This window comes from Mustela lutreola, chromosome 3, assembly GCF_030435805.1.
Source record: "Mustela lutreola isolate mMusLut2 chromosome 3, mMusLut2.pri, whole genome shotgun sequence".
NCBI lineage: Eukaryota > Metazoa > Chordata > Mammalia > Carnivora > Mustelidae > Mustela > Mustela lutreola.
In genome coordinates, this window is record NC_081292.1 from 137,867,416 (window position 1) to 137,885,229 (window position 17,814).

Here is a 17,814-nt window from a genome sequence, read left to right on the forward strand (position 1 = left end):
GGTAAGGAAGGAAGGAGGTGGAAGGAACAAGGTTGCGTTTCCCCCTTTAATCGTGTTCCAATCAGGAGTCGGCCGCGTTCCCAGGCGCCGATTCCGGCGGTCCAAAGACTCTTCCAGGAACCGCCTGGCATCCTGGGCGGTGGACTTTGGCTGGTGCGGCGCCCGATCTCCCTCCTCCCACCCCTTTCCTCCCTCCGGGCTCCGTGCCTCACTCAGGGGCGTGTCCTGCCCTACCTCCCTTTCACAGTGGTCCACTCATCCGGTTACAGCGGCAGCAGCAGTGGCGGCGGCAGCCGGAGCGAGGACAGCTAGAGCTCCGATTTTCCAGACGGGAACTGTGGCCGCGGCAGCAGCTCAGTGGGGGCACCTGTGCGGAGGAGTAGCGGGACGAGGGGGTGGGGTTCCTGCCAGCCACTCTCTGAGCCCGAAGCAAGGGGCATCTCCCAGCTGCTCCGCAGAATCTCGCACCGAGCTGTGGATACTGGTGGGGATAGACATGTGCAGGACGAGCTAGAGGGCTAGGGTAGGCAAACATTCGGTCCAAGTGTAGAGTGGCAGTGAAAGCTGTGTCTGGGACCATGACAGCCTCCCACCTGGACTTTGGGGAGGTAGAAACTTTCCTGGACAGACACCCAGAGTTGTTCGAAGATTACTTGATGCGGAAGGGGAAGCAGGAGATGGTGGAGAAGTGGCTGCAGAGGCACCGGGAGAGTCAGGGGGCTGTAGGCACAAGGCCCACAGTGGCCGGCACCAGCAGTGTGGCTCACAGTGGTGGCGCAGGCAGCGGCCGTGTTGGTGGTGGCACTGGACCAAATAGCTCTGCCAACAGCCAGCTCGCTCCGGGCGGCGGGGATTGTGGTGGGGTTCCCCTGAGTCCCAGCTGGGCCAGTGGCAGCCGGGGCGATGGGAGCCTGCAGCGGAGAGCTTCTCAGAAAGAGCTAAGGAAGAGTTTTGCTCGCTCCAAGGCCATCAACGTGAATAGGACCTACGATGAACAGGTGACCTCCCGGGCCCAGGAGCCCCTGAGCAGTGTGCGGCGGAGGGCACTGCTTCGGAAGGCCAGCTCCCTGCCCCCCACCACGGCCCACATTCTCAGTGCCCTCCTGGAATCGAGGGTGAATCTGCCTCAGTACCCCCCTACAGCCATGGACTACAAGTGCCACCTCAAAAAGCATAATGAGCGTCAGTTCTTCCTGGAACTGGTCAAGGATATCTCCAATGACCTTGACCTTACCAGCCTGAGCTACAAGATCCTCATCTTTGTCTGCCTCATGGTGGACGCTGACCGCTGCTCGCTCTTCCTGGTGGAAGGGGCAGCTGCTGGCAAGAAGAGCTTGGTCTCCAAATTCTTTGATGTGCATGCAGGAACCCCACTACTGCCCTGCAGCAGCACAGAGAACTCAAACGAGGTGCAGGTCCCCTGGGGCAAAGGCATCATTGGCTATGTCGGGGAGCATGGAGAAACGGTCAACATTCCTGATGCCTACCAGGTAGGACTTTGCATTGTCCCCCTTCCAGAGCCCCACTGGCTTGGAAGCTAAGCCTTCTGTTACCCTTCGGCGTCCAGGAACACATTAATTTAGATTCTTTACAAAACTAATCTTGCTACTTAAATTCCTTCTGAGTTTGGACCAGTTAGAATGTTACTACACCATCTTTGATATAATGGTCTTTTCCTAACACACAGTGGGTTGTGAACAGTTCATAGGTCACAAGGATAATTTTGCAGTCAATAATTTCACATGTTACTCTGTCAAGATTCCTTATCTTTAAGCATATCAGTGTATGGTTTAAGACTGTAGTTGTGAGGTGCTTGAGAAAAATGTCTGCTCCAGAATACTAGTGTTAGTCTGAAGAAAATGGGATGTTGGTGTCTCTGATGTCTTTTGGGACTGTAATAAGTTTCATTCTCTTTTGAAGTTGGACAGGAAACAAAGTACCAAACTATTTCACATCCCTTACCTTAAAGTTGCATACATTTCAAGGCAGGGAAGTGGAAGAGAGGAGGAAAATCAGAGGAAGAATGGGCCTTTTTAATTGTTTCTGTTACTGAGTTTAGAAAGATTGGACAAATAGAGGGATTATTTATCCTGAGGTTTGAATATAGCATTTTCTGTAGGCAGCTTTTGGCAGGACTGAGCAAGTAGGCTTTTAGTTTGTGAAACAAATAAGTATTGATAATTTTTTAAAACAATTCCAAAGGCAATCAGCAGGGTAAACATGCTAGTTTCAAGTGAAAAAGGAACCTCAACATGCTGTTTTCTGGTATTGCTAAGCCTTTCATTTTCACGGCAATTTGAACTTGATATTAGATGCCAGATCCAAAAGCCCATCGGTTCTAATTTCTGTAGTGCCTCTTCACTGAATATGATGAAACTGGGTGTGGTGTCTATGAGATTTCTTCAGGGTTCCTGAGAACTACAAGTTCTTATCCTTGGTTATGAAAGTTTTATGGTCATTTGCTGAGCACTTCTTTCAGGGTCTAACAGAGCTACCTGTTTCTCTAGAGTTTGGTAGCTGTTGTTCAGAATAGCGAAGAGTGGTGGGAAGGACAATGAGGGCAAAATTTTCTCTATTTCATCTGAAAGTTGACCATTTTACATAGAAAATGGAATAGTTTGGACTAAAACTGAGTTTCACATTTTCATGAGGTATCTGTCAGTATAACACTTTCATAGTTGGGGATGCCTGTCAAAATACCATCTTCATTGATGTTATTGATTAGGTGCCTTATTCATTATACCCTCTTGAAGGCTGATAGATTTAGATCAAGCAACCAATAAGTGAACTTTCACAAGTGTTTGTTTCTCTATGATCTTGAAAAGCCATAAGAAGAAATGAAAACATTTAACAGTTGCTGTGTTGAAGATTCTATAAAAAGTTGAACAATCAAAAAGTATTTTCCTTCCCATTAATTCCACATTCTTATTGTATGTTTGGGGGGAAAAAAACCCCTTCCTAGTTGGATGGCACTTGTAAGAGCCCAGAAAAGCAGTCTTTCTCTTCATTGCCTTTACTTTTCTCATTCTTCCCCAGCTGATACTCTCCCATTTCTATAGTCTTTATTTCTTGCTCTCCTCCTTCAACTCCCAGCTTATATTTAATATTGTCCCCATAATCATCTTTTCTTCCGGAACAGAAATCCCAGCTTCCTCAGCAGTTGGCTTGTCCTCCTGCTGCCTCGGATTGTGGCTAGAGGTGTTACCAGAGTTACAGACAATCGGATTTGTAGCAGCTGATATTTCTTCTGGGCCCTGCTTGTACTCCGGACAGAATGTAAAGCAAAGTTGCCTTTGATATTTGGAAGCTGACAGTGGGAAGGGAGAGTCCCCAGGGTGGCAGTGATGGCTATGGAAAAGGCCAGGTTTTAGGGAGGATTGGCAAAAGGCAGGCAGGGGGAGGGTGTGATATTGGCTGAGAATTTGAGATCTGTCTGTGTCATGCTTTGTCTTCATTTTGACCTGGTCAGGAAGTTTCTCTTTTTTTTCCAACACTGGCTTCTATTATATATTTCTAGATTTTTTAACCTGGTGTGTTTTTCTTTATTTTTTATGCTACTCTTCTTTTAAAATTACTTTTTTTCCCCTTTGTTATGGTACAGCATAATATGTAGTCACCATGAGTGTCACCTGGGAGAATTTCTTTTTTTTTTTTTTTTAAATTTAAATTTTAATTTTGTTTTTCAGCGTAACAGTATTCATTATTTTTGCACCACACCCAGTGCTCCATGCAATCCGTGCCTTCTCCAATACCCACCACCTGGTTCCCCCAACCTCCCGCCTCCCGCCCCTTCAAAACCCTCAGAATTTCTTACTAAGTCTCTCTCAGTTTCCTCATCTGCAGTATGGGAATAATAACATCTATATGGCAAAGATAAGGTAATTGTTTGGAAAGTAAAATGAGTATTGCATTATAGCCCCTAAAACAGTACCTGCCACATTGCAATTGCTCAGGAAATGGTAACAATTTATGATGATGATGATACTAGTCTGCTAGAATTCTTTTTCTTTATCTCATTTTTAATTGTTTTTCTCCTGATCTGGGACTGAGATGTGGACTCAGCAATTTTGACCAACCTACTCTTGCCCTGAGCCATGTTCCATCCTTAAATTAAGTATTTTAGAACCATCTTTACATTCAAGGAAGTTAGAAATATCTACTCTTATACCCTCTACTTCAGATTCCTCTAAATGTGATTGATAACACTTGACACTGTCCTATCCTATCAAATGTTTTATGCTTTGTTTCTTTTAGAAACTCATACAATATAAAACTTTTATGGAGTTGTATTATTGCTGCATCCTTTCTAAATTCTAGCGTTTCCCCCCCGTCCTTTCCATTTCTGACTCTTACAGATTTCTCTTAATGGAAACTGACAACCTTTCAAATGCATGTTCTTTTATCACAGTGTTGGTATAATTCTGATCATATATAAACATTCTGAAGTTTCTTTGTAAAAATATAACCATGCTCTCTGATTCTTTATTAACTGTTTTTGTTATTATGTTTTTAAGGTGTTTCTTGCTCAGATTCAACTAGCATTCTTTTTCTTCTTCCAGAGGTGAAATTTTTACATGCAGAGTTTCAAAATTTGATCATTTGAAAATTAGACTCATGATTTTCGTGGGTTCAGAATATGGGTGAGGGAAAAGCATTAAAGATACTTTTGGAATTATGATAATAAGCATGACATTCTGGAGTCAAGAGTAGACTAATGAAATGCTAAAGTTGAATACAAGTTTTGACAGCAAAAAACCCTCCTCAGGTATTTCATTACTTTCCTCAATTCATCTAAAAAAAAAAAAAAAACTGACTTGAAATTAGAAGAAAAAAAATTGCAAGTGGATAGAAATTCATTTTAGCTATCCTGTATGGATCATAGTGACTGCAATTTACCTTTTTTCCTCCAACATTTATAAGTTATTTAACAGCCCACTTTAATATAGTAATGAAAAAATTGCCCTCAAGAGGTTGAAAATAAGAGCACTCAAGTAACAGGTGTTCTCTTTGAGATTATTCCGAGCATTCAGAATATAGCACTTTAATAATTAATAAAAAGTGTGAGATGATATTTTTGTTAGTGTTGACAATGACAATACAGGTGTTTGATGGGCTTTGGGTCTGAAAAGCAGCCAAGATGTTTTGTTAGGTGAACTGGGAGGAGGAAAGGGCATGACGCAGAAGGGTTGCAGGTGTGCCAGGCTTTCAGAAAATCTCGTCTGTTTACACTACAGATTCATTTATTCATTAGTTGCAGCAAACATACACCAAGCATGCATTATACCTAAGGCCTAGTAGGGGGACTAAGGCCTGGGTAGGGGGTCTGTGGGTCTAGAAAGGTGAGAGGACATGATATTTGCCCTCCAAACATTTATACCTGAGAGGCATATACTATACACAAATAAGTGAATTCCAAGTGCTGTACTTAATAAATGTTGCAAACTAAATGATTAGTCACAGAGGAGAATGGAGTCCCATTATGACTGGCCTCATGATGGAAGACTTCATGGAGGAGGAGCCATTCAAGCTGAAAAAAGGGTTAGATTTCACCATTGGAGATGGTTGTGGCCCTGGGGGTCGTGATCCTGGTGCAGCAAAATGGCTTCAGCAGAGAGACAGTAATAAGCAAGTACAAAATGCATATAGAGTACAGTGAGTGGTTTCATTTGGCCAGAGTATTGCCCATGCTATACAATGAACATGCAAAAGTAATATGAGGGCAAAAGTGGAAAGAACCTTGAATGCTGACTAAAGAATATGAATTTTACTAACAGTCAGTGACCAACATTTACAGGGAGCCCTTAACATTTTAGCAGGACCAGGGTGGTGTTTTGGGTCACCTAATGGCAGTGGCCAATGGATTGAATGGGGGGAGGCTCAAAGCTATGGCAATAATTAACAGTCTATTATGATGGTCTAGTGGAGCCACGATGAACAACTGAACTAAAGCAGGAACAGTGGGAATGGGCAGCAGGGGACGGAAGGAAGATGTTCTGCAAGTGGGGGTTGGGCTGAGAGGAAGGGAAGTTGGTAATACCCGGGTGATATGGAGAAGGGTGACACAGTTATCAGTAACAGGAAAAGAAACTGGGTGATTAAGGATTCTAAGTAGAGCCAGCTACATAATATGTGGAGTGTAGTACAAAATGGTAAAGCAGGAGCCTGGCTGGGGGTGAAGTTAATCTTCTCTTCCCAAGTGTATGCTGTCTCGATCCACAGCAGACAGATAGCTCCCTCATGAGAAACTCTGAGGGATAGGTAAGAGGCCCTCATTGAGTTCCCTAACTGGTCATAATGCTGCCAGCTCTGGGTGTGGGTGACCACAACCTTGCTCCTCTCTGTGCTGATATGGGACATGCACCTGACCCTCCCCACACTCCCACCCAGATCCCAACCAGAAGCAGAGGGCAATCGCATATGTAGGGTATTGACCTCTTACTCAACCAGGGCGACATGGTTGTAGCCCCTGGTCACAAGGGGAGGGTGATGAGGTGGGAGGCCAAGGGAGACCCGGGACACAACAGAGCATGGGTAAATGACCAAGAACCAGTCCTGGGCAGGCAAACGGGCAAAGACAGAGTGTGAGCCAAGGCTTCAAGATTTAGGGTCATATGCCACTGCGCGATTGGGCTTCACTTAGAGCAAATTCAAAGATAAAATTGTTAAGGGTTTCATATAGTACAGCATTAAACCTCAAGCAGGGGGCCCCTTGGCAACTGTACCAGTCACGTGTCCATGAAGCTGGCCCTGAGTCTGAGTCATTTGGAGTGTTAGGTGGAGAGGTTCAATTTTATTTCAGCCTAGTGTCTACTGCTTCCTCTCACATGGCCTCAGCTCCATTCTAATTAAATTATGTGCCATTTTCAATGCCTGGATTGTGCTTTTCTATTTCTGTGCTTTTCTTCCTTTCTGCCAGGACTACACTTTCTCCATAGTTTCTCATTCAAATCTTGCTTTGCCTTCTCCTAATACAAGCAGGGTGGAGAGCTGATTGCTTATCCTTGACGAGAAGTGACGGAAAACAAACACAAATGATCCCCAAGTTGTATTTAAGAATGCTATCTACTATACTGCCATATTTATTCTGTGTATTAAATAAGAATATGAATAATGATATTTTATAAGTCACTGTCCATGAATTTCATTTTAGAATATGCTCCACTAAAATAACTACATTTCAATGTGTTTGGCTTCAGAACGGATTGATTTCATTTACCTAGAAATTCAGTGAGGAGTGTGCTTCATTCCCTGATGAGCCACTGCTGGCAGACTTGGGTCTTTGGTCCCGTGATTGAGTTGCTGAGATTTGCTTAAAAGGCAGACGTGGATCCCACCCCAACACTTAAAAGGAGTTACCTGAATTCTTACTTCAGCCTTGCACATAGCATTTTCAAAACTCCCCTAAGCCCACATACATGTTCACTAGGCCAGAACCAGAATTGATTTTGTGCTCGAAGCAGGAAGCATTTGCTATTTCAGCCCCTCTCCTGACAGACACATGATCATGATAAACACAGTGACAAATTGCTTTTGCTGCTCTGTACATGAGGATAGATTACAGAGAAGTACAGTTCCTACAGAATCCTGTAATTTAAGGTTAACTTAATTTTTTCCCAACCCATAAGCTAAATGTTTACGAATCTGACCAGTTTATTTTGGTTCCTGAGGTTTGGGTCACCTGTTTATTTGCAAGCCTGGCTTAATTTGGAAGTTAATGTTTCATGTTTAATATAGTGTTGAAAAGTCGTATGAAGCTTTCCTCTGAAATAGCTTTGAGTTGTTTTACAGGAAAGTCAACCAGATCCTTGACATCCACTACTTGCCACTTTCGTTACTTATTTTAAGGGTGGTGTTTTGCAATATAACCACGTTCTTTTGGAAAGTGGAATTTGAATCATAAAAGAAGCTGTTTAGTCATAAAAGAGTGGGTTGGGTTTCTAATATTTTAGGAGAAACGTTGGTTCCTGGCCATTTATAGGCATTCAGGCTAAATTTATTTTTATTTATTTTGGGGATTAAAATAGTAAAGAAGTCCTCCTGGTATTAAAAAAAATGTGCATTTTCTATAACTCCAATGGTTTCTTATTAATTGGTTGATTTCACTGACTAAACAGTGGTTTTATACATTAATCATAAATTCTCTTTCCCATCATAACATATAGCTTTAGGCTACTGCAAATTTAGTACAAGAAATCTTTTTTATCTAAATGAAAAAAATGAGGAATCTTTGAGAGCTTTTTAAGGGTGTCAATTTTTTAAGAATTTAAGCATAATGTTAGAAGGCAAACTGAAACTCCACTGTGGATTAATAATAACTCTATTTATGGAGCACTAATTATGAGACAGGCATTAGTTCATTAGCAAGCATGCTCTGTTTAAGCCTCTTGACAATTCCCAGAGGTAGCTATTACCTCCCTCCTCTTACAGAAGGAGAAACTGAGGCTTGAAAGGGTTGAGTGATTTGCTCAAAGTCACTCAGGTGGTGAGTGGTGAGAGAGATGGGATCCGAAAGGAGATCTTTGGACCGCAGAGCCTTCAGGCCCACCGTCCCTGGTGTGGCCGCCACTGACCACTAACTATTACACGCACACTCACAACTGCCCCTTTGCCTTCTCCTTTTCTCTGCCAGTTTAAATCCTCTCACCCCTCAAAGTCCTACTTCATGAAGCTCTTGCTAACCCCTGCCCCATCTCACCCAAACTAGACAAGATTTCTCTCTCTTTGATCTTCCATAATGCTTTAATGTATTTCTATTTTCATAGTACTATTGCTTTTTGGATACGACGTGACCTTTTGACCATGAATTCCTCAAGATCGAGATTGTGACTTCTTCACTTCATATTCTGCAATAGGTCATAGATGGATTAATGCAATTTTTTTCAACAGGGTAGTTACAAGGATACCCTTTATGTGGTAAATTCAACCACCTCTAAGCACAAAGTTCAGACTGCACAAGCCATATAGAGAGCTAAACCAGGAAATTCATCCCCTGAGCACATCTTTTGCTCTTTAGACCTGATTTTGTATATTTTTTTCTTAAAGATTTTACTTATTTATTTATTTGACAAAGAAAGAGAGAGTGAGGGAGAGAAGGAACACAAGCAGGAGGAGTGGGAGAGGGAGAAGCAGGCTTTCCACTGAGCAGGGAGCCCGATGTGGGGCTGGAGCCCGATGTGGGGCTCGATCCCTGGGATCATGACTTGAGCCGAAGGCTGACGCTTAATGACTGAGCCACCCAGGCATCCCTTGTCGATTTTTTTTTTTTTTTAAATAGGGCTTATGAAGCCCAGATAACTGGCTAATTACCTGAATTGCTTGTCTGCATTAATCAGATCTTCTTATTAGTTGCTGGACCCCTGTCTCCCCAGCCCCTTCATTTTTATTTGTTTATCTATTTTTAAATTTTACTTCATTCCATGCGGAGACCATGGCGAAAATAGACTGCCACTAACCAAATACTAAACTAGCAAGAGCCTGCTGCCAACTTCTTCTTGGCCAAAGTGTAAGATGGAGCATGGCCATTCTGGCTAACTGAATTTTCTAGTTTTCTCATGATTACCTCATTCATTCAATACAACTTCTTGAAGGTAAAACACTCCTTCCAGGATAAGGTCTAATAGATGTTAGAATTTTTCTCTGAAAGTCTTTCAGACATGAGAGATTATATTGATTAACCTTGTAATTATTTATTTTCTAGCAACATTGCACGTCCAAGTTTATTGATTACATTTCTTATGTTTCCCATACTCTGAAAAAGTCTCAAAAAATTCAACTTCTGAGATGGTTATATTTACAAACTGCTCATTCCCAGATATAGTTATTAGATGCCCATGGGGGCATGTCCAAGTGAGAGCTATCTCTTTCCCTACTATTCCTTATAGTTAGCATCAATAAACTGGGCTGGTTGCTACACCACCTCTCCATCCCTCCTCCCAGCTGAAATAACAAAGTAGCTAATGGTAAAACAATACAACTACCCTTGGTATATAGATATGAACCACCACCCCTACATCTGAAGCGGAGGGGGCAACTACCAGAATGCTGAGGGAGAGTTCCAGCTGTGGGAGAGGGGCCCCCAGCCAGAGTTGTGGCCCGAGGGAGAGGAGCTCAGCCACTGTCGAGCATGACCTGGAGGAGAGGGAGCCAGGAAATGTTACCCTCCTCACACCCTCATCTCCTGTCGGTGTCACTCAGTGGTTGAACCCAGGGTTGGTTGAAACCAAGAGGGCAAAGGGAGTCCTCCCTGGCACAGTGATTCATAGCAGTCAGCCTTCTGGCACAGAACAGAGCCTCTCCAGGAGCCTCTGGAGAGCCAAATGGGGACTATCCAGAGTCATCAGGTTATTTCTTATTTTACTCACTGGGAATGTGAGTGTGTACAGAGACCAAGTCAGGTGGGAATACCCATCTTTGATTTGAACATTGAATTTCATCAGCATATAGAAAATAGTGATTGAAATCTGTTGAAAATGAGTTCAGAAATGCCATACTGGTACTTGGCTGTCTTGTTCTGTCCAAGTAGTTTTGTTTATTCCCAATATGCTATTTCCCAGAAGAAACTCCATAGGAGGCAATCTGGACCAAACACCTCTAACAGGGAAGAGATGACTTTGGACCAGTTAATGGAATTTTTTCCCTAAACAACCTGATTAAGCCCATTTGTCTGAGAAATGAATTCATCAATTACTAATCATCTTGTTAAACTGTAAAAACCATCTGCATGTAATAGAACATGCTCTAGATTTAGAGATAATCTTGAGTTCTGTTCCCAGTTCTGCCTTAGTGTTTTCAGCTATAATAAAGGAATAATATGTCCGGACATGTCTATTCCATAGGATTTTGTAAGGATCTACTTATTAAAACCAATACTAGGTTCTAATGAGATAACAAGAAAGAATATTCAAAAGGGTAAAGTAAGAAATGTAAGGCTTTATGCATTTTTTAAACTTTTAAAAAAGATTTTATTTATTTATTTGACAGAGAGAGAGATCACAAGTAGGCAGGTGGGGGGCGGGTGTGGGGGAGCAGGTTCCCTGCTAAGCAGAGAGCCCGATGCGGGGCTTGATCCCAGGATCCTGAGATGACCTGAGCCAAAGGCAGAGTCTTAACCCATTGAGCCACCCAGGTGTCCCTTTATCTTAACCCATTGAGCCACCCAGGTGTCCCTTTATTCATATTTTTAAATGCACAGTCCAGCAGCTTTTTTCACATGACCTGGCCCCAGAAAGGTCCTTGTGCATGAAAGGAGAAATTTGACTTAAAATGTGGTAGTAACTGTATTGACCATATTTTCTTATTTTCCATATTTTTGGTGTTCTGGTTTTGGAGTCACCGATCCTGCAAAGACTGCCCCTCTGAGGGGTAGCTAACTCCTAGAGAGAGCAAAGGACTCCCCTGCAGGTGCACCTGTGCTGTACAAACCAACCAGCCCGAAGAGGCCACATTCCCAACAATCTCCTTTATCAAACTCGCACACACCAAGCCTGAATCCCCCTGCTTATGTCACCCCAGGGCCGGGTCCCAGACAACTAGGGACCACCCCCAGAGTCCAGAGCCTGCTGAAATTCTTCACACTACCCAAAACCTAATTGACCGAAGGACCCTATCTTTCTTCTGCAGTTTCTTCCCAAGAGAATCCCAATAAAGTCTCTGGGCCATGTTCTTCCCTCTCCATTTCTGCCTCTTGACTGATTCTGGTCCTTCCCCATGGGGCCCTGCATGGTGTGCCATGCCTCCTGTGTTTGAGGATTTGTAAGTATAACCTTTCTCCTTCAAAACAATGATTTCCATGTCTGTGTGTCTTACAATACTGGATTGAAACAAATCTCAGGCACATTTCAGGATAGTACCATCCAGACATGATGCCTTATACATAGATGATGATTCCTTCAAAATGCAAAGTAACCAAATGCTTTAACTGAATTTTGGACTGTCAGGATTTACTGGCCATAATACATATCGTGCATATGACAAGCATAGTTATGTTAATTATTTTTGCAACTCATGAATATGCCTATTTTTCTAGTGTAACATGTAATCCCAAAAGTATACATTGGGTTTCTGTGCTAGAAATTCCCCCATAAAGTCTCCAGATTGACCATTTGTAGTTTTATTCTTGAAATCCTAAAGATGTTTTTTAAATGACAGTGTTTGGATCTAGTATTTGTAGGGGCGCCTGGGTGGCTCAGTGGATCTAGTACTTGTAAACAAAATAAATTGTAGCAGCTGACATTAAAGGATAAATGAATAATAAATCATGGTGCTTATAATCAAGCTCTAAAATTTTTTTTTTTAAATTTATTTGACTGACAGAGATCACAAGTAGGCAGAGAGGCAGAGAGAGAGGAGGAGGCAGGCTCCTTGCTGAGCAGAGAGCCCGATGTGGGGCTCAATGTGGGGCTCGATCCCAGGACCCTGGGATCATGACCTGAGCCGAAGGCAGAGGCTTTAACCTGCTAAGCCACCCAGGCACCCCAAGCTCTAAAAATTTTTTAGGCTAGGCGAAATCTATGACACAATTTTATTTTAAATGTGTTGACTATTCAAAGATGGGCTTTCTTTTTTTTTTTTTTTCTGTTTAGATTTGTTGTTAATTTTATGCTGTGCATTATCCTTGTACTTAGGCTACCTATATTTATCAGATTGTCAGAATGTCTTCAACTTCACCTTTTTCAATTTAAAGAAGTTAGATGTTATTCCTTTTTCATTTAAATGGCTGTATACAGTTTAATAACCTAACAGTTTTTATGGGTATTTGGCAACTTAAAGTGCATGATTACATATTTAAAGTTTTAATAACATCTATAATGGAATTAAGAACTGTAGGCTGGGGACGTTGTGGGAAAGATTATCTCAGGGTTGCTAAGGAAACCAGTCTAGGTTTTTCTGCATAAATTTCTCCGGAAAGGTGAGGCTATAATCCCATTCCTAACAGCTACCTTTATGGAGCATCCGCATTCCCCCCCTTAGCTTCTTCTTTTTGCTTCTAGAGAAGCACTAACTGATAGGGTCTATGCTTTATGCATCTGTTAAGGCTGGTTCCTTTTTCTCTCTTCAGGTATGTGAGAGCGGGGTCAGATTCTTTCCTTACTTCCTCTTCTTTGAGCCTGGCTTTGAAAGCCCAGGACAGCCATAGCATCCCGTTTTTATTATAGCCCAGAGACTACTATGCAGAGAAGCAAAGAAGAGAGGAGCCGGTGGCAAGGAATTTGCCAAGCATTGACCAAGCAGGCTGAGGAGTACAGAACCTCTGGAGAGGGGGCTGATAGCACAGCTGGGATCCAAGGATCTTTCCCCTCTCTCTTTGCCATCCATGTCTTAAATGAGGAAACAGAGAAGCAGCTTCTGATTTGGTCCCTTTATGTTTTCCATGCCTGCTGTGAGTCCCATTGATAGCCAGAAAGGAACTGGCACTCAGGGAGTGTGTGCTAATTTAAAATAGAAAGGGCAGGAAAACATTTTTCCACCTCTGAATTAACCAAATGGAGATGATCTGCCAGGTTAAATTAAAGAGCAAAAAGGTCAGGCAGGGAAAGAGGAGCCACTGTCATCGTAGGGATGTTTTATACCTAAGACCTTGAGTTTCTGTTGAAGAAACAACCGATTTTATTCTTAGAGATAATTTGGAAGGATCAAGCACTTATGTAGGTAGTGATGTGGCAAAATTAATTGTTTCTTGTGGCAACTTTGTGAGACTGTATAATTTAATGCAAAAGTATATGGAAATCATTTGATGAAGAAGATATGGAAAGATATGAGGGTATAAAATGAAATAGAGGTGTTTTCTCTCTAGCGAATGAAGGTACAGTTTACTTCCAAACCACCTCCTTTCTTTACTCTTAACTGTTGATCCGACCCTCCTCCTTGAATGCTAACTCAGCACTTACTACAGCATCTGGCATATAGTAAGTAGAATCAGTATAGTAAGTAATATAGAATCATGCTATAGCCTTTGTTTTGTCTTCAGAGTGACATGCCCTGATGAAACCATTATGAAGCTTAGTGTGTCTCAACATTGGAACTCTTGACATTTTGGACGTTTTGGAATCCCACCAGATGCTTGCTCCGTTGTGACAATAATGTCTCTAGACACTGTCAAATGTCCCCTGGGGGCAAAATCCTCTTCCCCCCATTTAGAAATCACTGATATAAGACAGTTGGGTAATATACATGTACTGCCTTAAAAATAGCTCCAACTTCTGATTTAGCAATTCCAGATCATTCTAAGGAAATTTTTATCGGTATGTGCAAAGACTTGTGTATATGAATATTCATGATAGTGTTATTTATAATTGTGTAAGCTTATCAATCCAAACACCCAACTAAATGTTTGGATAAATAGATTATAGTATATCATAAAATGGAGCATTTAATCAGAGAAAGTTGCCCACAAAATATTAAGTGAATAAAACACATCTATAAAACAATAGCATCCCGGTTTTCTTAACAACAATAACAACAGCAAAACCATGAGGGAGGGGGTTGGATTTAGAATCAGACAGACCGGATTTGATTCCCACTCCCACCCCCTTGAGAGCTGTATCGTATTTTACTTCTGTAATTGTTAGTATCTGCAGCCCTAAAATGGGGATAATGATACCTATGTTAAAAGGTTATTGTCAGGATTAAGTGGCATTATATATGAAAGGTGCTTAACATGCTGTTTGTTACATTGTGAGGACTTAGTAAAAAGTACTTGGAATAATGCATAGGGAAAGGCCAGAAGATGATTCACGAGAACATTAATAGAGGTGGGCTTCTTTTTCTCTTTTGTGTTTTCTTTTATATGTTTTTCAAAAATTTCCACACATTTGTATTTATTAATAAAGTAACTGTAGTTACTTTAACAGATACACCTCATGAGCTCAATGGTAACACAACGGTAACTTATTTCTCTCTTGGGAAATTCAGCAACTCTTGCTGATTGATGGGTAGCTGTCCTCCAAGAGGGCATTCTTTCTTGCCTCCACACCGTGGCATGGGGCTTCAGTGTGTGATCAGCAGATGAGGGGAGACAGAAATGGACAAGTGATGGGGGAGGATTTGTGGGTCAGGTTGGAATTGGCACACATTATTTCCTGCTCCCATTTTGTTGTCTTTCTAGGCTCCAGAACCCGGGCATGTAGCCATACCCAACTGCAGGGAGGCTGGCAACTATAGCTTAGCCCCGCCCCAAAGTGGATCAAAGACCAAGAGCCATCTAATCATCATCTATAGCTTGAAGTATAGGATCTTCCAGTGGGGAGCCATCCTCTCCAGAGGGTTCTGCTGGTTGTCGCAGGCTGCAGATCATGTGTGTGACTAATTTCTCAGAACAAGATTTGAAAGGGAAAACCAGCTTTGGAAAAGGGACCTGAAACACATGGAGAGAGGATTCTTGCTGTTTCGGTTTCCATTGTTGAGAATGGATTGGAGGATAGGACTCTGTGGGTGGGAAATTTGCTGAGGAGATTGTGGTCTCTAATCTCAAAGGTCTAAAGGCTACCAGGGATGGAGCTAGACCTGGCTACGTAATCCATGGGACCCAGTGAAAAGTCAAAACGGGGTTCTTGAGGCCGGCCACCCTTGCCCGGAACCGATGGTCCACCCCAAAGGACTGCAGCCTCGGTGCCAGAAGAGGCTTCATATGTGGATCAGGGGTGGGTGGGAGGCCACCGCAGAGCTGCTTACTGAGCACACTATGGTGTTAACAGTGGAAGCAGCCAGAGCTTTGCTCCACCCTGACACACCGTAGGTTCCTGATTCTCCTCATACCCATGCCCACAACCTCACTGGGAATGGAGCGCAACAGCAGAATGTGAGCACCCTCCCATTCCAACCCTCATCAACCTGACCCTGTTGCAATCCTGGGTAGAAAGAGGTAGAGGTCATGGGGCTGGGGCAGGGAGCCCGAGGCTGAAAACCCATCAGAAAGCCAGATTGTTTGCAGCCCTGGGGTATGCTTCATCAGACTTCATGGACAAAACACAAATTCACCTTAATCTTCAAGTGTGTGAATAGGGGACCCTTTTTAGCATGGGGCTCAGTGTGCCCCCACTGGATGCATACCCATAAAGCCATTCTGGGCTGGTGCCCACACTATGTTTTTATCTATAAGAATAACGAGGATGGCAAACTCTCCATGGAAGTTTATTACTTTTCTATCTACTTCTGTAACACTTCACCCAAACGACTCTTGCTATTTATTCCATTTTTGATAATTTTAATTTTGGCTCACCTCTTTCTCTCCATTAAACTGTGAGCTCTTTGAGGGCAAATGCTATGACCTTCTCAGCTTTACAGCACTCCCTGCATGTGGCGTAGTACCTAGCATGTAGTAGCTAGGTACTCAATAAACATTTGTTATGTGAATAAGTGAGGAAGAGGAGAGTACAAGAAGTCAGTGAGTAGGGCAAGTGGCTTAGGTACTAGGACTAAGTTATAAGGTCATATTAAGACCAGGGGTTTAGCTGATAAGGTGGAGCTAGGCCACTTCCTAGGACAAGGGTCCTTTCATTTTCTCATACATAAGGCTGGGTTGGGTTCCCAGGTGAAGGGGTCAGGTACAAGGCTTTGACAGTCCAGGCTGTGAATTACTTACAGAAGTGAAGGCACAGGGAACCGAGCAATTCATCCCTCACTGGTAGAGAAGAGGAATTGGCAAAGCTGGGAGGATGAAAGCAAGGGAAGAAAGGTATCAGCTACACTAACCTAACAGGCCTGGGGCCTTGGGAAAACAGTGATTAGCAAAGGACATGGATTTTTCTTTTCATATGGTTATTTAGATGGCAGTGATGATGTCTTTTAGGCCAGGCAGATTGATTCACTAGGGAGAGTGTAAAAGGTCAGACTGGGAGCTCTCTACTTTAGGGGTGGTAATTTAAACCAAAATAATGTAGACAGCCCAGCACCAAGCCTTTAATGAAAGTGAATGCGTCACTACCACCACTTCTGTCTCCCGCCAAAGGACCACAAGTGTTCTCGTTTCTCTGCTCTGTACTTGTTTCCAGGGAGCATCCTCTGAGATTGTCAGATTCTTTTTTTAGACTCTGGATATTTTTATTTGGGTTATCTATCATTACTCTAGGAAATGGTAATGGTCCACTGGTAAGTATGCAACTCTTCTGGAGTCACCCGTGACCGGTTGTGCTGAACAGTTAAATGACATTTCTAAAGACAGCAATCACAATCACAATCGCTAATGCTCCAGAGCTCCCTGGGACAACAGCATCAACAAACACATTTACCTAACGTATTTCCGAGTTCCCTTCACTGTTGCCTTGCTTCAAACTCTCACCTATCCTGTCTCCATTTCTTGATCATGTGCTTTCCATTTCTTCTTTTCTGGCATGTCACACCTGTCTTCCCGTTGAGTAATTGCTTCGCCCTGTTCTTCCCAACTACCCTCTCTCTTCCTTTTGCCTTTTCCATTCTCCCCACCCCACCTCCTGTCCTTCCTCCTGCCTGTCCCCCTTTGCCTTATTCTGTCTTCTCTTTTCCATGTCTGTTTCTGGCCCTCCCTGACATTGCTGACCTTAACATAAAATGGCTGTAACATGAGAATAAGTATTTGTTCCCAGTTTTTAATTTCCCAAGCAAATTTTTAAATCTCATAGATTCCCTCAGAAAACAACTGAGTTTCCTTTTTACTTCTATGTGGCCTGTAATTGTATCTTTCTTTTTAACTTTAAAATCAGATACATGAAGTATTTTTTTTTAAACACACAATTTTAATTACATTTCAAACTGTTATCCCACGTGGCCCTTGGTTGTAATTTATTTCCTGAGAGTCAGTGCCTTGCAATATGAGAAAGACCTTGCCCCTCGAGTCCATTC

At 42.6% G+C, this 17,814-nt stretch overlaps 1 protein-coding gene across 1 annotated transcript in view; it reads left to right on the forward strand.

Annotated features, from left to right (window-relative positions):
* Positions 1–267: 267 nt before the first annotated feature.
* Positions 268–17,814, forward strand: part of LOC131827925 (dual 3',5'-cyclic-AMP and -GMP phosphodiesterase 11A-like) — a 59,199-nt gene continuing 41,652 nt past the window's right edge. The window contains exon 1 of the mRNA XM_059168870.1: positions 268–1,490. Within this exon, the coding sequence (XP_059024853.1) occupies positions 579–1,490 (912 nt within the window). The 5' untranslated portion in view covers positions 268–578. The remainder of the gene's footprint in view (positions 1,491–17,814) is intronic.